This window comes from Corvus kubaryi, unplaced genomic scaffold (genome assembly GCF_017639235.1).
Source record: "Corvus kubaryi isolate FWS band 111438036 unplaced genomic scaffold, C.kubaryi_AGA036_p1.0 37392, whole genome shotgun sequence".
In the NCBI taxonomy this organism is placed as follows: domain Eukaryota; kingdom Metazoa; phylum Chordata; class Aves; order Passeriformes; family Corvidae; genus Corvus; species Corvus kubaryi.
In genome coordinates this window covers 12,960,022-12,986,601 of record NW_024581131.1, presented here as the reverse complement: position 1 = coordinate 12,986,601, position 26,580 = coordinate 12,960,022, and the positions used below count along the sequence as shown (strand labels likewise).

Sequence of the window (26,580 nt, the reverse complement as noted above, 5' to 3'; positions counted from 1 at the left end):
GCTGACAGCCCAGGAGTCAGGCTACTGCCCAATGCTGATGGTTTCAGCTCCAGTGCTCTCCATTCTACTCCTAATTCTTGCATCCTAGCCAAAAAGCTTACTGAAGTAACAGGCAAATTACAGTCTTTAGGAAAAGGCAGTGAACTGAATATGGATCAAGGGGAGTGTGGTGGTCCTATCCAGACTATTGTTCATCAAGTTAGCAATCCACATACATTGATGAAATGAGATGGTGCAGGTTTCCATTGCATCACCTGGCCACAGGATAAACTTAGCCAGCTACTCATGAGGTGGCTCCCACTTGGCACCCTGGGCAATCCTAGGCAGACTGCTCATCATGACAGGAAGACGGTAACGTGGAAGAACAGCCCTCTTCAGGACAGAGCAAAATCTATGCTACATTTTTGTTTTAACTTGGTTTCCAGCCCAAGGCTCCTGCAAACTAGTATTTCTTCAGAGTTACTCACATAGGAGGCATTTCTTACTTTCTTTCCTCCCTCTCAGCATGGTTGTGGTTGGCGGCATAGACAGTCTTAACTTCTGTTTCTTGTAGATGTGCCACTGCTGCTGCCACTTGACAGACATACCTGGCTCTGAGATTACATTTTGATTTTTATTGAAATACAAAAAGTGCAAACTGTGAAATACAAGATTGGTGCAGATTAAAAGAAAACAAACAGTGTGAACCGTGAAAACCCAGGCCTGCACCTGGTGAACATCAACAAAGAAGAAGGCAGGGAACGCCAGCAACAAAAGCAAAGCCGAAATTTTTGCACAGGAGCCCCTGTACGTGAAAAGGGAAACTGGGACCAAACTGGCCCTCGGCTCTCTCAAGTTAGCACACATTGCCACAAGGCATCTGGATGGCCCCAGACCCCCTGCACCACCCAAAAGCTCTGGTGTCAGTTCACAGCTTGGGCCAGGGGGTGATCAGAGGCCATTAAGACTGCAGGAGGCTTAGCAGAGATGCTCTGGTGCTAAAAGCAGGAGGCTGATGCAGAACAAGTACCCCCACAGGAAGAAATGGCTAATAGCTAACCTGAAAGATAAGCCAGGGAAGAGACCCTTGGGCAGCTCTACGGCAAGGAGAAAACTGACACAGACCAGCACCTTAACTGTATACTGTCCCCGACCCATACAAGGCAGAGAAACCCAGCCCAGCCAGCACCCTGCCCCTGTGAGGAGGGAATTTAACCCGCTGGCCTCGGCAGGTGCAGGCTCTGGTGACCACCCACCTGACACAGGCTGCAGGCAGGCCCGGGCCAGTTCCTGGCTCAGGTCACAGGACAGGTATTTCAATACAAGGTGTTCAGGAGAACAGACTGCAAAAGCAACCCTGGTTACTGTGCCTGCTCCAGGGCCCTCAGCAGCTCCAGCACAAGGAGCAGCAGAGAAACGGGGATATTTACAGTTGGGTCCCTTCCAGGATTTGCAAGCACTTTCCCACCATGAGCAGTAGTAGTTCCCTGAACACTCTCCGAATCTGCTCCCTGCAGGCACTGAACCAGAGCAGGCTTTTATCCCTGCCTGCAGGGGATGAATCAGCCTCTATTTTGCTAAAAAAGGAAATGTCATTTCAAGAATTCACTCAAAAAAAAAATCCCAAAAAACCCCACAAAATAAACCACCCAACTCCAGCCAGAACTCAGACACTTGCAGTAATCTCCACTTTCCCCCTGGACAGGAGCTACTCCAGCACTGCTCCTCTGGCTAATGGGCAGGGAACAGTCCTTGCTGCTCTGCAACGCCAGAACATGCCACCTTCCCCAGAGAGTGCATAGGGCCAGGCCTCATGCACGCAGGCACTTGGATTCCAGGTTGCCGAGCTTGGGCCTGTTTGTCCCAGAAGTTAGCTGGGCTTGCCTTTCCTCTAGGGAAATGAAGTTGAGGCCAGTGTCAGCTGCAGATACAGTCAGAGCAGGAAGTCTCCTTCTTCCCGTATCAAAACCTCCACAGAGCAGGGTGCCTGCTGGGAAAGAGGGGCTGCACTAGGCTCCCTCAGCCTCCACAGGCTTGCCCCTTAAACACTGGGGCAAGTACACTTCTCTTCACACTAGTCCACCCCAGATTACTCCTCCACAGTACATCAGCCCTGCTAACTCACTCTAGAAGAGTTCACAGATGAATTAGGAGCAGATTATCTCTACCTCCAAAACATTTACTTGGTTACTGCTGTGAATTGTTCAGGATGAAACAATTCATATCCTGGCCAAACAGGGAAGGCTCCTATTCTTGGAAGAGGGAGACTTGAAGTCAGCAGTCTGGTAGCCTCCATAGGGCAAAGTCTCCCAGTATCTAGAATGGATCAGATCCAGTCCTATCTTAGAACATCTCTTGCTCCAGTCTTAGTAATGCCCACTTTCTTGTTCACTGTTCCCACCCACATGTTGGTGTTCCTCCTGCAAGCCAGCTGGCTGCACCTGCACTGCCTTGCAGAGCTGCCTATGTTTGCACCCATCCCCATTCCAGAGTTTAGCAAAAAGAGCAATCTCCTTAATTCCTGCAGCAGATGCCACTTACTTCAATTACACTAGGGGCACCAACCTTTGGTCAGTGTCTAAAGGCAGGCTAAAATATTATGAAAAAACAAATTCTATTTAGCATCCAGTAGCTTTTAAAAAAACAGTTCTGCTTGGTCCAAAAGATTTGTCCCTGAGGCCAGATGCAGCAGGGAGGTCTGGCCCAGGCACACAGGGCACAAGATACAAAGATATATCCCACCAGTGAAGTAAGGCTATAAGCTCTCTCCTAAAACCCTGACAGGCCCAGGCTAAGAAGGATCTCTTTTAGCTCAGGTAATGGGAATGAGGCAACCTAAACCCAACGCTCTAACAGTATTGCAGCTGCTCTGGGGAGGTGCCAGAACCACCCCACTCTGAGCATGCCCTGGAGAGATCTCTCCAGCTGTGCCCAGGGCATACAGGATGCATCTGACCAGACGGTATGGTGGAAGGTATGAACCCAGGAGGAGACACGGCAAAGGCCCTTGGCATGGAATAGCTGTTCCCTCACAGCTTTGGCACACAAGTGCTCAGCACCTGGGCAGAAATTTGTAATCCAGGCTTGGTGCACTCCACAGTGAGGGTTAGCCCCAGTCCCCAGACCTTCCCTCAAGGCCATGCTCTGTTACACTGTGCTGGGGAAAGTTGTGCTCAAAAAGACAACTAACTAGTCAAGGCAGTCTGTGGCAGTCAGCACAGATACATGTGCCAGAAGAGGAGGCCTTGTGCTGCTGCCAGGACAGACGGTGATCCTTATGGTGTTCAGCAGCTCCGTGCCACCAGGGCACTTCCTCCTGCCTTTCAGACACACCAGCTGCCAAAGGGTCACAGCTGGCCCGCATGCACAGCCAGGCCCGGCATGAACCTTCCCAGCCAGGCTGGAAGTGCTGCTGGAAGGACAAACACACCTGAGCTGGTAACTACAGGAGGCAAGTCACCCACTACAGTCCAGCAAACACTGAATAGTGTCTAGGGTGGGTGACCCCAGAGACGCTGGGCTTTGGGCTAAACTCACCTTCATTGTTTTGGAGTCTGACAGGTAACACAGCCCATTGCTGTGAGCCTGTCCTTCACCTGCCTGCCAAAAGCAGGGGGTCTAGAATGGTGTTTGCAAGTGCAGGACATGCTGCTACCTGAAGCACAAGGGCTGCTGCTCCCTTCCCTGCTTTAGGTGCCCCTGGGGAAAGGCAGGATGCATGTTCAGAGCTGAGAAATGGCACTTGCAGTAAGAATGTCTCCATCACAAAACCCAGCAAGCCCACCCTAGCCCAGACAGCCCAGCTGACGCAAGGAGGGGTGAGCTGGGGCTATTGGGAGCTTGAACAAAAAGATCTGTGCTGAGGAAGGGACCAGGAGGGCAGAAAAACTGCACATAAGGGAAGGAGGAAAGGAAGGCAGATCATCTGATAGGGCAGAAAACTGGTGATGAGCCCTGGAGGAGCTGCACAGGTGGGTTAGGAGTCCAGTCTCAGCAGCTGGGAGACCAGCTCCCCTGCCCATCCAGAGCTGCAGGTCTCCTGCTCACTTACTTGTACACTTTCACCATCATCTCCACAGCCCTCACTCTGCTCATCACCCAGAAGATCAATGGTCCCTTTGTACTGGAGACAGCTTGGTCACAGCTCCAAGACAAAGAAGGGGGAAAGTGGGCACAGTGTGCAGGTGTGGGCTGGCCTGGATTCAGGCCTCTGCAGCCTCAAACAGCTCCTTCTGGTGGTCCAGCAGGAATTTGGTAAAGGTATTGATGGGATTGATGGCTTTTAGAGTGATGGCCACATCTTTGGCCCAGAGAAGATTTGGGCCAAACACAACTGCCAGGTTGGTGTTTGTCATCTTGTTTCTGTCGCTGTGAGCAGAGACCTATGTGGGAAGGAAAGAGACCATTGTGAACCCTACAGAACAGCACAGCAGCTGCCCTTTACCCTCCCCAAAGCCAGAACTGACAGACTCCCAGAGAAAATGAGGAGAAAAGCTAACCAGGCCATATCATAACAACAGGACCAAGAGCACTGTCAGATAATATCTCTACAAGTCCAGACCACCACTCATGATCTTCCCTCTTGCTTGAATAGCCTTGCAATGGCTTCCTCGGCAGCAGAAAGTGCTGTAAAGTAGATCTGAGACCACTCTTCTACTCAGATACTTTGTAGTTCTACCTCCACCATGGGGAGCTTTCAGCCTCCTTGGCATAGACCACACAGGCTGTATGCCTACACCTTTTAGGCTGAAGGCCTGCCTGCCCCTCCCAGCATTACGACAAGCAAATGCTTAGGCTAGTGCTCACCTGCACCAGAAAGGCTGTCAGTAAACGGAGCACTTGGTAGTTTTCTTCCGGCAAATCCTGGAGTGTTTTGCGAACAACATCCACACGTTTCACCTCCTCCACACCTAAAAATCAAGGGAGACGGGACAATCCTCAGCACCCATCTTGATGAAAGCCCTGTTGGCAGTCACAAGGTATCCCATGCATGCCCCCACTAAGATGTCTTTGTCCTTAGCCAGTGCAACATTCAGGGAGTAGCACACTTGTTACAACTCACACTGGAAGCTGACAACATGGCTGTAGAGGCCAAAAGTGAGGAGGGGCTCAGGTAGCTCCCTCAAGAAGGTCTTGAGAATCACAGCAGGGAGGTGGACATCTTCATACTCCTGGAAATCTACAGGCACACCTGAGAAAGCAGAGCAGAGACTCAGTGCTCACTGGCCAAAGCAGCACCTCCTCCAGACAAAGGACAAGACATGATGGTCAGAGCCCAAAACTAAGGAAGGAGTATTTTAAAGAACACAGAATCCTGAAGTACCACATCTTCTAGCAGAGTGGAAAAATATGTCCCAAAATCATATACAAAGCAGTGCTGAATCCAGCACTACATCTTTAGAAGTCCTCAAATGAAACATGACTAAGTTTCTTCCTGGTCATCTTCAGTCCCTCCAGTATAACCAGAGTAAGACGGTATATCCCACCCCAAGAAACAGGGAAACTTTCAGGAAAAAAAACGGCAGTAAGGGGAACATGAGTGGGAAGGAATAGGTTTTCCACACAGCAGAAGTATCAGATGCTTCTCCCTTGCAACTCAGGTCATACCCCAAGATGAGTCCTCACCTACAGACCTATCAGAGAAGGAGAGGATCCATGACAGACTAGTTCCAACACAGTTAGAGTTGGACAGTAGTAATTAGGGAATGAGAGGGGCTCTGATGTGTTTGGGCACTCACCCATATTGTATTTTTGCTGGACCTCTTTGACAACCTGTGTATTTGCTGATCTCCGGAAAATCCCCTCTGTATTAAGAGCTGTGAAGTGACAGAAGATGGACAAGAAAAAAAATCACCCGTCTGAGAGTCTCTAAAAATGCTGGCCTTAACAATTATAAATTCATGCTGTGAGGCATTCAGACACATGTCAACAAGTCCCTTTCTTAGGGTACAACAATTCTTCCTGCTTCCAGTATCAGACAAAGGATACAAAGAGCATTTGGCTACTCTTATACAAGTGGGAGTATGGACTCCTGGAGGAAGGAGGTCTCCTAAGCCCTGCACAATCTCACTTGAAGGATAACTCCCCTAGTTTGGATTTTACAGCCTATTCTAGACCGCTGTTCTTCTTTACCTTACCACAGTCTTGATGGGAGCTTGGACAGAAGAGGTCACTGATAAGGGATTGCAGCTTCCCCAAACACTTACCATGCTCCCGCAAATGAGCAATGGTGTCTCTGACCACCAGAGGAACTGGAGACTGATCAGGGCTCTTCTCCCTGAGACTGCAGCAAGAAACAACAGGTTACACATGACTGGTCCTGCCCTGTATGCAGCCCCCAACTCTTGAAGTTGCCCGCACAACCTGTACTACATATGATCTTGCTATCGCCATCCCTGGTTCAGCCATTATTCATTCCAGCCTTCTATCCTCTTCACCCATGTTACATCATTCACTGGAGCAACTAGGAGCTCATTACTAGACCACAGGAACATTTTTCCATCTTCTGTAAAAATCCCAGCCTTTACATGCAGGGCAAAGGGTTTCCCAGAAGGCAAGGATGCTAGTTATGAATGAATCAGGTGAAAGGGGTTACGATTCCTTTTTCCTTTTCCATAGGAACAAGGGCAGAAAGAAGCTGACACATTTTAGCCACCACACTCCCATAACAGAAGAATTATCAACACAATGGCCATCAGGGAAAACCTTGTGATGCCAAGGTGTTCACTGCCACCCTCACGTTCGATTGTCCAGACCACTTGATAGCTCACCCCTCCCAGGCTCCCAACAAGCTCAGGCACACAGCACCACAGCAAACACCATCTGGAAATGTTGCACTGAAGCTGGGGAATGTGTTCCCAGACTGCCTCAGAGGATCTGTCTAGCTACACAGTACTGGCTCCTCCTCATTCCCTGGGGAGGCACAACCACACTCAAAGTTAAAAATACCTTCAACACTTACGCAGTATCACCACCCCTTGCCAGTGTCTGTGTTTGCCTGTGTCACTATGCAGGAATAGGGAGTGGGATTCACTACAAGGGTGAATAGAAGTGCTTCTAAAATAGAATTTATTATTTGGAAAACAACTAAGAAACAAACCCACAGCACTGCTCAAAGTAGCATAGTCCTAAAGAGACCTCTGTCATCCTCCTACGGACTTCTTTTGCTTACAAGGAAGTTTCTAGTGCCATAAAGCTGTCCCTATGGCCCTTATTTTGCTCCTCCCTTAGTGATCCTAAGTTGCAAAAACAATCTAACCCAGGGATCAAGAGGGTGGAACTGAACTGAGTTAGTCAAGATCTGGCCATGAGCACAGAGTTCCTCAGGAAAATTATTAAAGTTTCATAGGAAACTAAACTGCAAGAAATTCTGCAGCTATTTTTGCTGTTGTTCAGTTATAAATACAGTGACCTCATATCAAACAAGTCAGGGCAAAAGCAACACAGTCCAGAGATACTCACTGCTGTAGGGAGACTCCAAACTGCTGGTTTGGCAGTGGTGGGCGTGGGGGTGTTGGCTTCTGGGGCACTTGCAGAGGTTTCTGCAGGGATCTCAGGTATTCATCATATCTGCAGCAAAACACAGACGAGTAAAAAGCCACTCCACCTCCCAGAAAGTGCATGAACCCAGCACTGCACACCCACTGGTAACAGCACCAGACTCCTGTGGTCAATTACACCTATGTAAAACCAAGACAAGCAGCTCTGGAACACAAGAACAAACATCTGGTTGCCAGAAGAAAAGCAAGGAGAAAAGGAGTATCTATCTGGAATCAAGAGTTGGAGTAGATGAGTAACAGCGTGGGCAGGAGGCCAGGACAGCACTGCCTGTGATGAGATAGATGCATATGTGGTTGTGGGACAGGGAAGCAATCTGGTAGTACTGAGATTATGGCAATTTTGGGAAGCTCCAAAGACAAGCTGAGTGGTGCAAAATGAGCTAAGCAGGTGCCCAGACACAGCAGATGCACACCATCAGCTCCAGGTCAGTGTTAAGGTCAGCATCTTGCATAAAGTCCCCTAAGGGTGAGTGGGAGATACAGGATTGATGCTCCACTGGAGGAGGATTTTTAACTCAAAGACAGAGCTGGGGACTGGGGCCGAGGATACACAGGAAGGACTATAGAGAGAAAGCATAGTCTTTAAGGCAACTTGTCACCACACCCTCCAAAACCACTGCCTGAGTGGAACAAACTCTTCCTTCCCTTGCCACTCTTTCAAAAAAAGTCCCCTCTCAAAGAGCCCTAAGCAAGTGGGAGACAAGCAGTATTCCTACTTCAGCACTTGGTTTGGGATCCCCAACTGTTCCAGCTTCACATACTCCTCCAGCTCACTAAGGTAATTCACGTAAAAAATCTTCCGTCCAAATTTAAAGCTGAAAAACAAGAGAAAGGTAGATATGTGAGGAATGGGGAAATCCAGTAACAGAACTGACTTCTTACAGAAAAGGAGAGCAAGGGGCTGCAAGAAACATCAGTGGGGCAAACGGTAGGTATGGCTGAGCAGCAGAGATGTCACCCACATAGCTCTCCCACTCCATCTATTTTACCAGGAGATGCAAAGACTTTCCAAGATGCAGTAGAAGCCCTAGCAGCAGCAGGCTCCCTAAAATGCTGGGTTTCTCCTTCCGATGTTCAGCAATAGGCTTGAGAAAGTTTTATTCCCAGTTATTTCAGAGCGTTATGATTTCAGTATCACAATAAATCAAATATGACTTGGACTGATACTCTCACTTCCTTTTTCACTATTAGCAGAGCCTGCAACTTTTTACTTCTACTTGGCTGGAGAGAAAAGGAGCAGCACAGAGCTACAAACTCTGTAGGCTCCTAAAGAGGTATTTCTGGTGTGTGAGTATTTCTGAGCTCAGAAGTAGGAGGAGATAGAATAAGGTGAGAGACTCCAGGATAGGCTTGGCAGCCTGGGCTCACCTTGTGCCCTTCTGAGAATGCCCCACTGTTCCCCCACAGTGTGAGCATGTGGGTGAGCCTCCTATAGTGCTTCCCTCCTACCTGATCAGAGGCTTGAAGAGTATCAGTAGGGTCTTGATGAACATGGTTGGATGCACAATATACAAGGCTTTGATGTTCTTCTTGTACCTGTCAAGAGAAGCCCAGTAACGACAAACTGAACTTTAAGCAGAGGAACCAATGTTTCTGCAAGATTAACTGGTTGCTTCATCCCTTTTACACTGGGCATCACCACACCCCAACACCCATGGCCTCTCCTCTCCCATGCTCTGTAGCTGTGTCAGGCCACTCAGCAGCCTTAAGGGCATACTACCCTGTATTCCAAGATTCATCTAAAAGCAGAGAGCAGCCTCACTAGGAACCTACAATTATACCATGAGGTTGACACACTTGCACCAGGTCCTGGGTTTGCTGCTTGCCTGTTGGCTTAAAGGATGTAACTACAGAAGGAGCTGTTTATCCTGTGATTCAGTCTGCATTAAACAACAATCCACCTCCTTAAGCAGGAGAATAAATGACAGTAAATTATGATCACCAAGCTACACAGGGGGCCTGGGGAAGATCTTCTACGTCAGGCTGCAGAACAGCACATAACATCCTTGCTTGCTGCAGCCTTACTCACTTGCGATCAAATTCCCTGTAGGCATCCCGCAACCAGCTCAGGGATGGCTTGTTCTCACTGGTCAGGCCATGGTGCAGATACACCAACGTGTAATCACTCTCCACATACTGGTCTAGTGTGAATTTCAGGTACCTGAGAAGAAAGAACTGACAAAGTCACTTTGTGCTCTGCTACAGAGAGGTTCTTCCTCCCTTTGGGAGTCCTTTCGTGTGCCGTAATAGAGGACTTGCATCTCCAGCAATGGAGGTAAGCACTTGGGAAGACATGTCCAACTGAAGAAGCTACTGCAGATGCATCTGTCCCCAGGAATCCAGCACCTGAGAATTAGGTCAGATTCAAGAAATTAACAGCAGCCTACTAAGACTCTACTTACTCCAGCAGTTTCACATGATCCAGTTGATGACTTGGGGGCATCCGGCAGGCACTGAACAAAATTACTTTTCTTCCGTATTTGTCATCACCTGCAGATAAAATTCCAGAGATTACAGGGAGTTTAAGGACTTCACTGTGGTCTTGGAAGCAAGGGGTAAATAAAGAATGGGAAACCACCATAACAAGGCAGAAGTCTGGTTTGTCACAGCTGCCAGCAAAGCTAAATCTGATTTTCAGCAGTTACCCTGGGCCTAGTGTGGAAGCAGAAACCTGAACACCACGGGCATGGCAAGTCAACAAAAGAGAATGAAGAACAGATTCCCTGCTCCAGCCCTGAAAGGAGAAGAAGGACTGGAAGCCAGGATGCCTCAGGGCACATAGGGATGGAGGCAAGTCCAGAGCAGAGTGCTCAGAGCATTAATCCTGCAAAGCTGTCCCTGGGCAGTGCCCCTGATGCACACGTGTCCAGGGAGGCACAGGGAAAACTGCCCCTCACTGGCACAGTAACTCCTTCCATCCTGCACACAGTCCCAGACTGCTTATAGTCTGGTGCATCTGTTTCTTGCTTCAGCTGAAGCTTAGTCCTGCACACAGAACACAGGCCATTTCATACCCTGGAAACCAAGAAATTCCTAGACAAAGAGCAGTTCCAGTCACACCCCAAAGATGAGAAGCAAGCATCATCCTAAGTCTCTTCTACAGATCGGTCAAGCAGGGCTGCTGGATTCTCCAGGGGGATTGTAGAACGAGCTCTTCACTGCTTCCTAGATTTTCCATCCACAGAGAGATTTTTCCAGCCAGAGATGGAAGGAGCTGCGAAGTGCAGCACAACAAAGCATTCTTTGTAAAAGCCATGCAGAAAACAGTCCCCATTGCACTGGAACCAAATAACCCATAAAGCACCATCATGTCATGGAGGACACTCCCAGCCACCACTTGAGGCTTCAGAGACAACAAGCCAAGTTTTCCCCAAAGCCAGTCTTCAACTGTCAGTGGACTTCTGCCAGCAGAGATCTCAGCCCCATGAACAAAGCCCAAGCAGACGCGCATGGCCAAGCTTAGCAGACATGCTGGGAAATAGAGAGATTGGGATGAGAACCAGGTCACAAATCTGGATATACAGAGTTTGAGGGGAAAGTCTGATTCTCTCCCAGACACAACACCCAATCCATTTCCACAAAGATGACTTCATTTTAGCAGCAGTGGAGATGAAATGGTTCCTTTAGCATGAAGGGTTAAAGTCTTCCCACCTTTTTAGCTACTCACCCTGCTCTGAAACCTGTGTTTTCTTGTCAAGCAGAGAGTGCAACAGTGAATGGGGCTATTGATGTTATACTCAACAATACCCTCCTTCCTCCCATATGGTAAACCATCTCGTACAGACCACGGCACAGAAAAGCAGCAAGGATCACTACTTACGCAGGAGAGACCTGCAATACATCGCTCCTCTTGAAATAAGTCCTTTTCCCCACATAGATTTACAATATTCAGATCATGCAGCCATTTTCTCACCTTTGCACAGGCTCTGGCCCTCAACTACCACTTGGCTACACTTGCCATGCAGCAACTGAGGGCTCGGAATAGCAAACCTGACATTTCTGGGAACACTGCCTATTAGTACCAGATGACCATTTGGTGCTGCAAATGGCAGCCAGAGAACTCATATACACCAGCCATGACATTAAGATGCCACCAGTCCTCTTTTGCCCCCATCTTGCCAGAACAGATTCTCTTGCTACTTGTTCGCTTTTATTTTCACCTTGCAAGTCCCATTTTCAAGTCACTAACCAGACAACACAGAATTTACTGATGCACACAAGCCAGAAATTCTACAAAAGCTAAGGACACTGCGGCAGCACTAGGTACAGACCAGGAAAGGGGCGTAGGCCATCACAGGGACATACACATGCGGAGATACAGGGCAATTAGGGAGGACGAATGACCCGGAATGCAGGACTAGGAGAGAGTGATGCAAGGCTCATCTGGAACAACCGGATACAGTCACAGCCAGGCCACAAGACCAACATCACATTGTATATCCCATGGTAGCCCACTCTCTGCCTAGCCCAGAGTTTCTTAGTAGCTTGCCATGAGCTTTAGGGACAGGTCTAATGTAATTGAGTTGTCTAAAAGACTAAGTGCAGGTTACAAAGTCCTGGGCAAGGAATATGGCATATTGTGACTCTTCCCATTGGTCTTGAGCAACTCGTATGTCTCTATCTGAAGGACAAAGGGTCCTGCCTGCACAGAGCACCAAGAAGACATAGCATTTGAGAATCTGTTGAGTTTTATAGTCATGAAAGAGAATGGTCAGAAAGATGACAGATCTTTGCAGATCATACTTAGCTCTATGCTAAATTCAGAACAGGTGATATCTTCAGTTAACTGAGAGGCTGCATTTCACACCAGAGTGAATGGTCTGAGGGCCAGATGCAGACTGCAAGCTTGATCAAGGCAGGCCTTTGTGGTGTGCAGTACAGCACCATGTTTGTGCCATGTTGTGGGTGGCCATACACTCAGCTCAGGCTCCTGGGCACTGATTCTCAGACCTGACAAGTCACAATTTGGGAACCACATAGCTTAAATAGCTTTCTCTGAAATGACATAAAAGCCTAAAGCAGGGCCTATGCAAAGTCTAGAATCTTGTTCCTTATATAGCCTTGGTGAAAATGTCTGGGATCACTGGCAAAGAATAAACAGACAATCCATGATTCTGCCAAAGGGGAGATGGCATGTATCCCCTGGACAATGTCCAGGGCCAAGTACATCAAATATAATCTACAGTGCCCTGGATGACTGCAAAAGGAGTGGCCTGCTTTGCCTTCCAAATCAGAATGAATTTATGCATGAGACCTACAAAGGAATCAGCATGCCTTTTTCTGAGTTCCGGGTTTTGCTCCAGTTTCATCACACTGAGCTCAGCCTGTCAACACAGAAATTTTCAAACTGATCAACTCCCAATCTTGTTTCTACCTGACACATCTGATCAGTCTCCTTGCTCCAGACATGACAAAATCAAAAATTCAACGTCAAAGCTGAACAATCAGTTGCTCCAATTTATAAACAAGAACCTAAAGTCCATTCCACATATTCTTGTTGGAGGAAACTGCCTCTGCCTTCGCCTCCTACAGAACAGATTCTTATCAGGTTTGATCTTCCCCAGATGCTCCATCCCTTGTACTATTTGCTTTCCTGTTTGCAATATTAATCTTATGTACCTAGGTCGTCACCCCTTGTTTGCAATTGCAAACAGCTGAAGTTTCCACTGAACACAACTATAGACCATGAAGTAATCACTTGGCTTCTCAGGCTGCCTCCTACCTCTCCCAGATGAGGAATGCTCAATAGCTAACAACAAACCAATAACCAATTATATACCATCAGTACTCATAGAGCACCCCAACTTTGTAAGTTCATACATTAAAAATATTTTCAATGTACACTGGAATCAAACTACCTCCCTGAAGGATGTAATTCAGATTATTTTACTTTTAATAACAAAGAGCAAGACAGTAACCAATATCTAAAGCCTCTCCAGCCAAGACAGCTGCTCATCTAAAGAGATATTAACTTGTAGCACTGATGGACATAACCTTCTGAACATTGTTGTGGTACTTTTAAGGCCCAAACTGTGTTTTTCCTCTGACCCGAATTTCCAGGGTACTTCTGAGACACAGGGCAAGGAAAATCACTGCTGTGTTTCCAAGCCATGAGCGCAAGGCCAAACTTCTAAAAGGGCTGAAATTTAAACACTGAGGCTAATGTTTCAGATTGAAACCTGCAGCAATACGACCGTATCGCAGCAGAAATTCAAATCAAGATGGCAATAATGTCCTGAGACAGGACTATTGAATGAATCTGCACAGCCAACATGGAGAATACATGCCTGGCTTGCAAATCCTGTTATTTACTACTTCTAGGTAAATAGAAATACATCCGTTATATATCCTGAAATATATCCTTTAGCATTTATGTCATGATTTGAGGCAGCCTAACTGCAGTCTAGAGACTCTGCTCATTACTACCTTCATCAGGTAGCCTCAGTTAAGTGCCCACCCTGTTGAAAGATTCAAATGGGGATATCCAAGTACTTTGATACGGAGAGAATGCAGATGGATAAAACTTGCCACCAAAAGCTAGTGTTACTGGTAAAACAGCAGAGTTAACAGAGTTCAGGGTCAAGGAGAGGGCACCACTACAGAATACTGGAACACTACTACGCAAGTTTCACAAAGCTTAGCATGTTTAATCAGAGCCACTGTCAGTAAAAAACCTGTCAAATGTAATTTCAGGTTCCTGCTAAGCTTATGGCACAGCTGGGAAACGTTTAAGTATAATAGATTTTAGTGGCCCTTTGAATTCCAGAGTAGATTTAGCCCTGCAGGAAAAGAAGGTAAGGAGCTCAAAGCAGAAGTATTTTAATACATGGTACCTTCCACCTTGATATTCCCAATATCCAAACACTGCCAGAATCAGAAAGCCTTATGAAGTGAATATAGTTGTGTAACTGATACAAAATACACTAGAGGGTCAGATTAAGGAGTGCAGAATGGGAGGATGTCTGAGAGCATAGAAAAAGGGGGAAAAGATTCCACATAATGAGGAAATGAGAATCAGCATTTCCATAAATTGTGTGAAGATCTTAGCAAAAGAATTTCACACCAATAGAAGTTTTCATGTACATCGAGAAGCATGAAAGCACCAGCAGCCAAATTATTGAGATTTAGGACTGAAGTCCGGAGAGTATTAACAAATGCTCAGCAAGCACAGGGCAGTCAAGCACGACCTCGGGCAAACAAGTTACCAGAACACAACATCTCTGCAGCCAAATGGAGAAGAAATAGATAAAAGTTGCTTTCAGATGGAGAATCCAGTTTAAGTGCCAGCTGCTTAGCACATGAGTGCAGCACCAGATCATGTGAAAGAATAGGAAGCAATCCTAGAACAAACTTCCAAAGCACATATAGTAACAGGATAAACTGGAGTTCAAACTGAACTGGTCCAAGCAGGCCACCACCATGACAGGACAGGACCAGGATTTACACTGAGACCCATGAGCCCCGAAGTGCCCAAAGTAAAGCCCACACGCCAAATTTGGCTCAGATGATTCTGCTGTGCCTGAGGCAAAGGTGCAGCCCCCAGACGACAATTTTGTGCAGCCTTTGGACTCCTGAAAAATTGCCAGTGCAGCCTAAGGCTGAGCAAAGTTTGGGCTCCCCTGAGACAGTCCCGCTACAGGCCATGGTCATGCTAAAGGAATACCATGATCTACAGAACCAAACGTTAGTGCCACAAAAAATCTACCTACCTGGTTGGGCCCCATCAAGTGCACCCTGGTCTGGAGGAACAGAAAAAAAGTTATAGCAAGCCAAGCTTTGCATCCTTTCCCAGAAAGTAATCATGAGGGTAAAGTTGGAGAGCCTAGCCAGACTGCCACTGGGATGCATCTAGCCGCTGTCTTGCAGCATTCAACGTCATTCCATTTCATCTTTCCCCCATGCTCCTCTCCAAACAGCCTTATCTAACAATTAGAGGCAAAACCAGCAACCTTGATTCCCAAATCTCTTTTCTGAATTTGCAGCTAATTCTGTATAAACAAATTTCTGGCCCTTACTGTTACACTTCCTCTGCCACCAAAATGGCAACTGCTGTATTGCCACTTTTAAAAAAGGTTAATTGCAATTAATTCTGAAGTCCTCTGAATAACTTCAGAAGTGTACAGAGAATGGCATCATACCATATGAATAACACATCCAACACCCATAGCCTTTTTTTCAAGATTAGTAGATTCTGAATAAAAAATAAACTGCCAATTAGAATTAAAAAAAAAAAAAAAAACAAACCCAATGTTCCTCTTGTTTATGAAGGCATTATTATCATACCCAGCCCCTTTCCATCACTCTCACAGCTATATACTCAATAGACCCACATGGGCCTATCACGACAGGAGCCCTTGCAGAGCAGGGCTCTAGGAAGAAATTCTCCATTCTCTTGGTCTCCCTTAGAAAATTAAAATTCCTTAGATACTCTCCCTTCCCTTGACCTCGCATATCAAAATATGGTGCACAAGCTGGGCTTGCTTTGGATGGACTCAGTTTTACAGAGGCAATTCATCATTTTTTATCATACAAAATATTCTTAAACAGACAAACAAAAAAGTTAAAAGCCAGAAACTACATCCAAAAGCAGCAGAAATGCAGGCAGCCTGTATTAATGGAGCCAGTAATAACGTCCCACGCCTGAAGGGAAAAGGACCCTTGTTACCCTTTGCTAATGGGCCTTTGCTGAGTCCATTAGCCACCAAAACCACACTGCAGCACACCTTCAACACAAGTTCTGTCTGCCACTTCTACCTTTGCCTACCTAGAGAAACAACAGCTACTGGTGTTCCAACATTGACATGGGGAAGTAAAATCAATCACCAACACCAAATCATCAGCACCAGTTACAGCTTTGGCACCTGCAGCCACAATGTTTGTTGGGTAGGTTTGGTACCAGATTCACCAATGAAAACAGATTTACTGCTGAAACTACAACTTCAATCCATTAATACAAAAGAAGGTACACTCACAGCTCTCCACCTTGTTTTCCCACTTCAATAACAGGTCTTACACATATTGGCATCACAGCTGTTCTGCAAGGGCAGCCCCACAGTCTGATAATTAATGGCGTGAGGCAGCAGATTTCCCACAAAACTAGCAGAAACATGCTCTGAGCTTCAACAAAGTTTTGAAATCACTGGGCAGGGATTATGTAGCTGGAGCATAAAGTGACAGTCACTTTCCTGACCACTGATACACTATCTTCTACCCTCCATGGCAGTGAGAAATTCATATGCCAATATATGTTAAGCCCCCATTTTCTTATCCCAAAAGAAAGCAAGGCAGTTATCGTGTAAAATGGGAATGCTGACAAACCTCATAGCCATAGTTTTGCATATTGACCACAAAGAAGAGATCAGTATTTCAGACTGGGCAACAGAATGAGGAGGGAACACCTTGCCACAGCTGACAAGAGCCCTGCTCTTCCCACACAGCCACAGTATGAACTGCCATCTCCAGAGACCTCCTTCAGATTGTTATTACCTACCTGCCTTAGTTTTGCAATTCAACTTGTGCTAAAATTCAAGACCAAGACTATGTCACATCTAGTCTGCCTCAACCCCCAAGAAGATGGAAGCACCACCTTTGCTATGTAAGAACTGGCAGGAGAACACAGAAACCCTGACCATAACAGAAACTTGGGATAGTTCCTTAACAGCCCTCAACCAGGAGCTTGTGTTTCCTCCGAATGCTGAGTGATGTGAGCAAGGAAAAAAACACACTTAGCAGAAGTGGATTGTGCAGTGAAATCGAACTTCCTCTCTTCCAGCTTCTGGCCACATGTAAAGAAGAATTTCACTGCTACAGTACTCACAAAAAGAGGCACTCAGAGTCAGGAAGAATAAAACCACACAGAGACCTCTTGAGAGCCTGCATAAAACACTCCACAAACACACACCTTAAGGCAGCTCTGAAAGCACCAGCAGAGCACCATCATCTTCCTTCAGAAAAGCTTCGAGTCCCAGAACCAAAAGAAAGTTTCCTTAAACTAAAATATTGTGATTCCTAGCAATACTCCAGTTCTGAGTACTCCCTCAGGACTGTGGCCTGGACGCCTTTTGCTGTCATCTGTGTGTAACACACCACCACATGGGACAGCAGTGACATGCCTGCTCCTTTCCCACGGACAGCCTCTTCCAGCAAGATCCCAGTCCCCAGAAGAGACAGGAACACAGGGCACAAAGGAGAGTCTCCACGAAACAGCTGCACCATTTTTAAGTGAAAAACAAACCCCAAAAACTTCTTTTCCTAAGAAATTCTGCAAAATATTTTTTAGTACTTTCCCCTCTTTAGGTCACATAGCCAGATTTTTCAAATCCAGCATGCCTCAAACTGAATCAGAAATTAAGGTCAGCTAGAAAATGAGTGTGCTAACTTTTTGTCATCAAAACCAGGCTTTTATTAAGTTATTAACACCATGCACACAGCCAGCAAGAAGCAATTACTTTTCTGACCACACAGGATAACACTGGGACCATGGAGTTCAGCCCGAGGATGGGAACCAGCCTTCTACTTTTGTCTCAAAATAGCATCATCATCCCAGAATATATTTTAGCGCAGGCAGGAACAGAGTTAGCCATAAGCTTTCTGCTCTGAAGTGCAGAACAGGGAAGAACATGGGACAGAAAGCTAATAAATCAATAGAATGGATGAAACTATCCTTGATCTGCTGCCACTTGCTAATACTTACACGAGAACTAGGGTAGAGTATATTGTGTTTCAGGCTCAGCATAGCCAGTGTTCATTGCACCTGGAGGTGCTGACAAACACAGTTTGTCAGCAGAGCCAGGTCTAACAGTTTCATATTAATCCTCCAGTAAGATTTTTATTCTCCAGGCTACTTCTAATAGGATTTTTCCAGACTTTCCCAGATTGTTTGCCTCCAACAACAGTCCAGAGAACAGTACCCTGTCTGATATTCTCAACAGTTAAAATTACCAATTATTGACCCCAAAAAAATTAACAGCTTCCTCCCAGAGCCCAGATTACACCTCTTTGATCAACTTCATAAATTCTCCTTTCAGGAGATGAGAAACCAGCAAGTTTCAGACCTATATGGCAGCAAATCCTCTTATCTGGAGCTGTGCTCCAGGCTCTCCCAGTGCCAAGAAAGGCACCGCACCACACGCCGTGTGGGGGACCATCACATGCTTTCAGATGCATCAGCTACCGGGGAAAATTGGCCAGCAAGAGCCAAGAACAGAAGCTTCTCTGAGCTGTTCCTGCACTATACAGACACTGCAGGGACACAGAGCTCATTTGGAATACAAATTTAAACCACAACGGGGAAGAGTTCAGAATGCAGGCACGGCTCCCAGTCAGCCACCATCTCTCCCCGGAATCTTTTCAGGAAGCTGGCTAATTCTTCATTTGCTACCCTAGACCATGTCAAATGGCTACGTTCCAACAGCTGCTGACACACACCTCCACTGGAGTGAGACTCCATTCAGAGGGTTTGTCAAAGAAAAAAAACCCACGTTACCTTGGAAAAGAAATCCTGCAGAAACAGTGGTGTTTATGCCAGCAGGCAGCAGACAAAGTATATCCTTGGCTTGGGGCTGACATTCCACTCTTATCAATGTCTCTGATCTAAATTTTGCTAAGCACTTTGTCTGAAGCTTAGTCTAAAGCCAACAACTGTATCATTTAACTCACCCTGTGCCAGAGTCCTCAAACACCAATTACCTCTGCCATTTGCATTCCAAATATTCTGGTCATTACCACTGAAATGGTGGAGTCCATACATCTGTCCCTTTCCAGTTTCAGCAGCAGGGAGACCAGAGTACAGACCTCTATAAACCCCAGCCCTGAAACTGCAGCCCGAGGGAAAAGAAGCTTAGTAACACATTCGCAAATGAAAACACTTCTGGCAAATCTGGTCAGTCAAACTGAGCAGAAGACAAAACAACAAGGTTTTGAGTCTGCCATTATTATTTTGTTCCACAAAAGATGGAACGTGAGAGATCAGGAAAAAGAAAGCTCATTTGAGAAAACTGCCCAGATAAGAATGATATCAAGACACCTCTTATCAAAGTAAGTACCTGAGACTCTTTCCTTTGTGGCCAAACTCTGCTGCAGAACAACCCTGAATCAGGAGGACTCCAGCTTGTGCCTCTGCTTCCTTGAAAATTCACACGTGGGGCAGAGATGGCAATAGGAAGGCTAGGAGGTGGCACTAGGAGGGGTAGGAGGTGGCTATAGATAGCCAAGCAGGAAGTGTGAATCAAGTCACAACAGGTTGAAGAGCTGCTTTTTTTTAAAAAAAAAAAAAAAAAGCAAGGAACACAAGACAAACTGGCCTTACCCTTCACTCAGGCTCACCACAGGAACCTAAAGAATACCCCCAAAACTCTTTCTTATGGACGTCCCAGCAGTATATCACCAAGGGTTAGTGTAAGACAAGAAAACACAAAGAAAATGCAAATGCTTGTGACCCTCAATGAACAGGTGTTTCCTTGAAGTGGAACACAGGCCTATTCCCCCTATTTCAGATTTCTGTACATGTTATTTCTAGACAGGATGGCAAGCTCTGGCCATTCAAATACGAGAGAAGCCACCTACTGAGGATTACTCAGTCAGCTGAGGACCTTACAGCTGTATTGCTTACGTAGGCAATTTCTCTGGCATTTTCATGCAAAAACCACTTTTGTGCTCAGGATGTAGTAAAGGGCCATATCTAAAACAATTCAGCAAAAGCAACTGAGTCCTGCTAATAAAATAATCAAGACAGCAAGAGCCAAAAAGGAACTCAAGTTTAGCTGAAGTCAATGGAAAATTACACATATCACAAACATTCAAGAATTTTGGTGCTCCTTCTCTTCACAGTGGCACCTGTCATTGCCACTTGGGCCTGGCAAACAGCAGATGTCCCCAGAGCCCTATTAGAAAAGCCCTTCCTCAGCCCAGCTGCAAAGACATCAAAGGAGAAAACAGAAAGGCTCCTACCTGCTACTTCCACAATGTGGTGCCTGGCGATATCATAGTAGGGATCGTCCCACTGCAGGTGAGTGACAGGCTCAGGGGAGCCTTTGGAGTCGTCTGCACAAAGTACAAGAAACAAGCAATCAGAAGAAGAGATCTGGAGCACACTGGCAAGTACAAAGAGATAGAGGTATAAGAAAAAATGGCACTTCTACATGAGAGGGACGAATGTACGCAACTGTACACCTTGAAAACGCACTTTTGAAATTCTGAGGGGACAAGAGCAGCAACGACTTCAAAAGAGTCCCATCAGTCCTACGAGGTCCATATGCATCCCTCAGAATGCACACTCTCTCAAACAACTGCTCAGATACATCACAATTATTCACAAAGACAAAACCCAAGGACACCATCATGGCTTTTCAGAAAAGGAGGATCTTAACATAGTCCCTTGATGGATGGCCATCCTTTATGTCCCTGAGCTAATTTTCCTGACCTCTTTGGCCAGCACAGGATTTCAGAGCAACAACTCAGATTTCCAGCCCCACCTCCCAGACGGATGTTTGAGACCAGTCCAGTGCTGAAGGCCTAACTCTCCTGCAAGAGGCCATAGTGGAGGACACTCAAGGATTTACAGCACATCTGTACTGTCAGCACCAAAACGTAGCCAGGCACAGGACTGACAAGAGCATGTTTACACCAGCTGGCTCTGCACTTTTTAGTGCTGTTCAATACTGAGCCTGATTCACTTGGGCGTGGTGCAAGTTTAATGTGTCTATAAAGCTTTTAAATGGAACTGAGGCTCTCTATATATGTAGATATGACCACAAAGCTGCAGGACAAACAACTGCTCTTCAGCCAAAACCCAGATCTCAAACAAGCAGGATACTTACCTGGTTTGGGAAAAGCAGGGGCTTCATCTGCTGGCCAATTCTTATCATCTATGGAGGCCAGTTTGAGCTGGCTGAGGGACTGGTTGGTATCATCCAAGTTCAGATCATCCTGAAGCTCCGAGAGTGGGTCTGTAGCCATGGTTCCCAAGTACCACACTTTATTTTGCAGTGTCTAGAACTAGGACTGCACAGATTGTTAGGTGAGACACAGAGATCACAAATTTACCTCCCCACAGAGGCGCTTCCTCTTCTCACTGATTTTTCCCCAATACTCCCTTATCTTTACTTATCCAGAGATTATGCTTCCCCTCCCCCTTAATGCAAGCAGGAACTCCTCCTCCTTCTCCAAGCCCAGGGACGACATGTCAGATTCTTTCATGTCAATAGCTACCAGAGGCCATCAAGAGCTGTATCAACCCTCTCAACAAGCCTCTGCTCACCACAGCTCTGGACAGAAGAGTTTCTCTCTCCTGAAACAGAAGCAGCACCAGGACGCCACGGAAGGCGACAGGCTGCACCAGCCCCTGCCTGATACACTCCCTGTACAGCTCTGAGCTCCCCCTCCCTCTGAACGGCTGGCACAAAGCCCGGCTGTTTCCACAGTTGGCCCAGTCCTGGAAGCTTTCCCAAGAATCACCCCCCCTCCTTCTCCCCATAATGGAGAGCCAGAGCTCTCAACAACACTGAAGTGGGTGCTTCAGCGTGCTGGGATCTGAACAGAGAAGTGAACAGCTCCCTAAACCAGGAATTTTTTAGGCTGAGCTAGTAAGACAGGAAGAAAAACACATACAACCCTCATCTCCTTTCAGCATCACCCAGTAAATCCTTCCTTCTACATAACAGCTAGCAGCAAGGAATCATCTCTTTCATTGAAAGCCATACTGCCTGAATATTTTTCACCAAGCACGCCATAATACTGAGGAGACCAAAGAATTAAGAGAGTCCAAGAAACAGACAGCTCAGTGCATTTGCTGTTGTTTGCAAATATTTCTCACTCTCATCTGAAGCAGAAGATACATTAAACCTGGGACTGAGCTAGCACAGCATACAGGATCTCCTAAGAGTACCAACTCTTAGGGACAATGCTTGGGAAACAGCTGTTATCCTCTGAATTCGGTGTCCTGGAAGTAAACAAGGAAACATTAAAAATGACAGCTTTGTAGATCTGGATTGCTCACACAGACCACATGGACAATAATTCAGTGGTCAGCAGGCAGCAAGCCAAGAGGAACTGTAGAAAAACAAAGTGACACCTTGCATCAGCTAGAGTCTCTGTAACACTGTTTCACAGAGATGCTTGTGCTTATTTTGCATTATGAGGAAAGCAAAGGGTTCAAAGATGATCTGAGGAGGCACAACATCTTAGTGTGAAAAGTATATTCACAGTAAAGCTATTTTCTTTAGCAGAATGGAGATGGGGCAATGATGTTTTGCATCGTCCATCCCTAGAGCTTGAATGTGTATATTCATCCAGAGAAAACAATGAAACAGTTACTGGGACTGAGCACAGAGGACAAAACCTGTGAGAGACTGAGCTCTGGAAGGTGTCACATCCACGTTCAGGTCTATACTTGTCACCAAGCTTGGGGATGCATTTTGAGAGCACAGGAAATTGGAGATTCAGTGTTTTTCCTCTCCATCCAGATCATTCCAAGCTTACCACTTACTTCCTGTCCTCCCTTATCTGCTACTCACCAGTTTACCAGTTTTCACCTCTCTGGGGCCCCCAAAGGACTGGAAGCTATTACTAATCAAATGCAATGTTTCCCAAAATATGAAAGAGCATGACATATACAGGCAGCAAGGCACATCAGACACACAGGGTCCCACCACTGCAGCCATGCAAAGACCCAAGCAAAATTATTCCCTGCCCTCTGGCAAGGGCTGCAAGAGCTGCCTGACCTCCTCTGATCTTGACAGGCCAAGGAGCAAGAAATCAGGTTCCCTAGCACCATGAGCTCATGCTGGAACCACGAAGCAGTGGAGCCAAAGGACAAGGACTCCCCACCCCTAGCAGCTGATCTGATTTCTATGGTAACGGCAGGCACTGACTCCTATGACTCAGCGAGCTTAAAGCATTTCCCACAGGAGCTCAGCAGCCCCAAAAGCCAGTACTCCATGCTGAGGAAGCATCCATGGCTCCCTAGGGCAGCCTCTCAGCATTCACAGCTCTCAGGGACTTTCCAGCCCTGGTGGGGACAGAGGACCCACGTTCGACTGCTGCCATCCACTGAGATGCCTTTCATGGGAGATTCTTGGGCATGCCCGGTAGCAACAATTTCCCCAAAGCCAGCTCATGAAACGTCTGGGGACCAAATCCAAATCCCCCTACAGAGCAGTGATGGTACTGCCATAGGGCCAGCAAGTCACCTTGTTCCTACACAGATCACCACTTGGCTTCACAGTCAACTCGCAGCACTCGTCCAGAGACAGAAGAGCTGGTTATTAAACAGCACTGGGGGATTTCCCCTGAGGCATAAAATTAATCTTAGTGTGGCACCATGTGGAAGAAGGAAGTTATTAGTAGGAGCCACACTGGAAAAAGAGCCCAGTGGATAGTGCCCTTGCCTTACCCCTTGGAAACAGACAAGGCTCTCCAGATACCTTCATGTGGTTTTCACAGCCTGCTCCATTGCTTGGCTCTAGGTTAGTGCTCCATGGTGTTAATGGAAAGAGGATCCAGACCAGAAGACCTCTTAGATTTCAGGTCCTTCTTGTGAACCAGACTGTAGCACCCAGAGAGTCCCAGAAGGTTTTGCAGAATTTTCTCCAGCCCTTTCCCAACATGCAAAAGGCAAAAGCACGGGGTCTCACATCAGATAACAGAATATACAGAAGTTTAGGACATATAATCCTCTAAATGCTTGGGAACTAGCAGGCTCTGAGAAGGAGAGAACTGGAGTTAGGATGTAAAAAACTGAAGAAACTGTAAGAAATTGAGGCTCTTCGTATAAGGATACACATTTCACTTCCCAACAATGCAGCTGCATGAGATGTTTCTCTGTGTACTCAAAAACGATCCATAAGGATCTGTCATTAAGCAGAAAGTCCATATGTATCATGGTGACATGGTTGTTAAAATGGGTGAAGTGTTTGTTAAAAACATTTCATGCTTTTTAACACTAAAAGAGCATTTCAACAGATTTAACTCAGTTTAAAAACTGCACCTGTTTTACATAAATGCCATGACAAGATGCAAGCGGTAAACTCCATATAGCAAGTAATAAGATAAGAAAAAATACATACCTGGATTTAAAAAACAAAAACTCTAGCCAAACATTTAAAAACTAAAGAATCACACATGGTAGCAGAACCACTTACTTACTGCCAGGCTCTAAAGAGTCAACAGCTTCCTTTTTTTCCCCAAGTATTTAAATATGTTTTCTGCAACTACACTGCACCTGAACACTTGCTGTTTAATAAAAATTAACTTTCCTAGATAAGAGAGACGTGATGGAGAACAGCACATTCTGCTAAAGGAGAGAACTCAGCCCATTAAAATACAATTTTCACACAAATTCTGAGCTGAAGATTCCTTATATAAGATCCAGAATTTAGCCAGGGAAGACCATTCACTTAAATCTAGGAAATCTTGGTAGCTGCTGTTTTTGCAAACTATTTTTTCCTGCAATTTCAGTTTCGCTATTTTTCTACCACTTCTTTCTAAGATACACCTGGTTGGTAATTTCCTTTTCCTGTTTTTCTTCCAGATGTAGTATTAGTTCAGAAGCGAATTACACTTCAAAATATGTCCATGCATATATCACCACACCCTGGAGCTGAACATACAATAAAGAATTACAAAAGCAAAGTGGCCTCTTTTTCCATGCCAGCTGAACAAGCAATGGTCAGATGCAACGCAGTCCCAGTTCCGGGATTATTTTTCCAACTCTGTTGCCATCCACACCTCCTCCCAGCTTCGGCTTATTTGCACATTTGTAATTGCCCATTTGTCTCTTTTTCTGTACACATCAATCAAGTCCTTGCACTTTGCTACAGTGTTAAAAACAAGCACATGGCAAGAAAAGGGAGCAGTTACTCAGCAGCAGACCTTCAGAGTACTCACGTGCATGAATGAACTCCAGAAGCAAGACTCACCCACAAAGCCCACCCCCCGTATTCCCTCACATCAAGACTGATGATACCACCGAGAGCATCACTACTCTGGTACTACCCTGAAAGAACGTAGAGGACAAGGGCCAGATCTTGTCATGGCTCACCATGAGCAGTTAACGCAGGACAGAAACACTATTGCTCAGGGAAGTTCTTTGGTCCGTCATTATTCCAATAGCTTTTTAATTGTGCAGCTTTCCTTCCCCAGTCACCTCAATCCGTTTGCTGAAGGCCACCTCCGTGCCCGCTGGAAATCCACCCTAGCGAGCAGTAATCCTCCCCTTACAGGTTCTCTGCAGCGTCTGAGGGCAAAAGCGCCCAACTCTCCAAGTGTTCTCTCCGGAGCTGCTGCGCAGTACAGAGGCTGCTCTCAGTGCCGTGCAGGACCCACCCAGGATTCCCATGTGAGGGAGGCAGTGGGGCACACACAGCCCTGCGCGGGCTGCACCTCTCCTGTTCACCCCCTCCATCACACATCTGTTCTCTCCCGTTCCCTTCGACTCCTCTCCTGCGAGACCCTTGAGCCAACCTCAAGATTGCTTACGAGGCTCAGATTTGCTATTTACAGTGTTAAAACAAAGGTCCCCTAGTACCCGCCCACTGCCTGAAGGCAGGACAAGAACCAGCCCCTGCTGCTGGGCACCTGGGTTAATGGCAGCCAGCTCCGCCGCAGCCGCCGAGGTCCGGAGCAGCCAGCAGCACGGCCCGGCGGCCCCGCTCCGGCGGCGCCTGCACCGCCAGCACCGATCAGCGGGACCAGGATCCCGTGGGCTGCCGGCCCTGGCTCTCCCCGCCCAGGTCCCCACGGTGCTTCACCAGCCGCGCACCGCGGGCGAGCCGAGCCGCACCCCCACACAGGGCGAGCCCGGCAACACCCCGGCGGAGCGCTCGGGGCTCCGGGCCCAGCCCCGGCCCGCTCAGCCCCAGCCCCAGCCCCGCCGCCGGGCCGCTCCCCCGGCTCGGCAGCACCAGGACAGGCCGCCGGGCCCCGCTGCTGCACGCAGGGCCTGGCCGCGCTCCCCGGGCACCCCAGGCCGCCCCGCTGGTGCCGGTACGTACCTGCCGCCGCCGCCCGCCGAACACCGCCGCCCGCCGGAAGCGCGGCCTCGCCG

At 47.0% G+C, this 26,580-nt stretch overlaps 1 protein-coding gene across 8 annotated transcripts; it reads right to left on the bottom strand.

Annotated features, from left to right (window-relative positions):
• Nucleotides 1-594: 594 nt before the first annotated feature.
• ARHGAP1 (Rho GTPase activating protein 1) lies at nt 595-26,580 on the bottom strand. Of its 8 annotated transcripts, XM_042038517.1 has the most exons (15): nt 26,528-26,552; nt 23,960-24,130; nt 21,356-21,533; nt 20,487-20,579; nt 15,248-15,277; nt 9,941-10,028; nt 9,568-9,699; nt 8,988-9,074; nt 8,255-8,353; nt 7,441-7,548; nt 6,186-6,262; nt 5,718-5,795; nt 5,042-5,170; nt 4,786-4,889; nt 595-4,361 (listed from the first exon to the last, which is right to left on the bottom strand). In XM_042038517.1, the coding sequence occupies exons 3-15, from the start codon at nt 21,492-21,494 to the stop codon at nt 4,182-4,184; spliced, it is 1,344 nt and encodes a 447-aa protein (XP_041894451.1). In that variant the 5' UTR covers nt 21,495-21,533; nt 23,960-24,130; nt 26,528-26,552; the 3' UTR covers nt 595-4,181. The 8 variants fall into 8 exon arrangements, with proteins under 8 accessions (XP_041894451.1, XP_041894450.1, XP_041894454.1 ...); XM_042038516.1 differs by lacking the exon at nt 23,960-24,130 and having other exon boundaries at nt 26,528-26,580; XM_042038520.1 differs by lacking the exon at nt 23,960-24,130 and having other exon boundaries at nt 21,356-21,539; nt 26,528-26,558.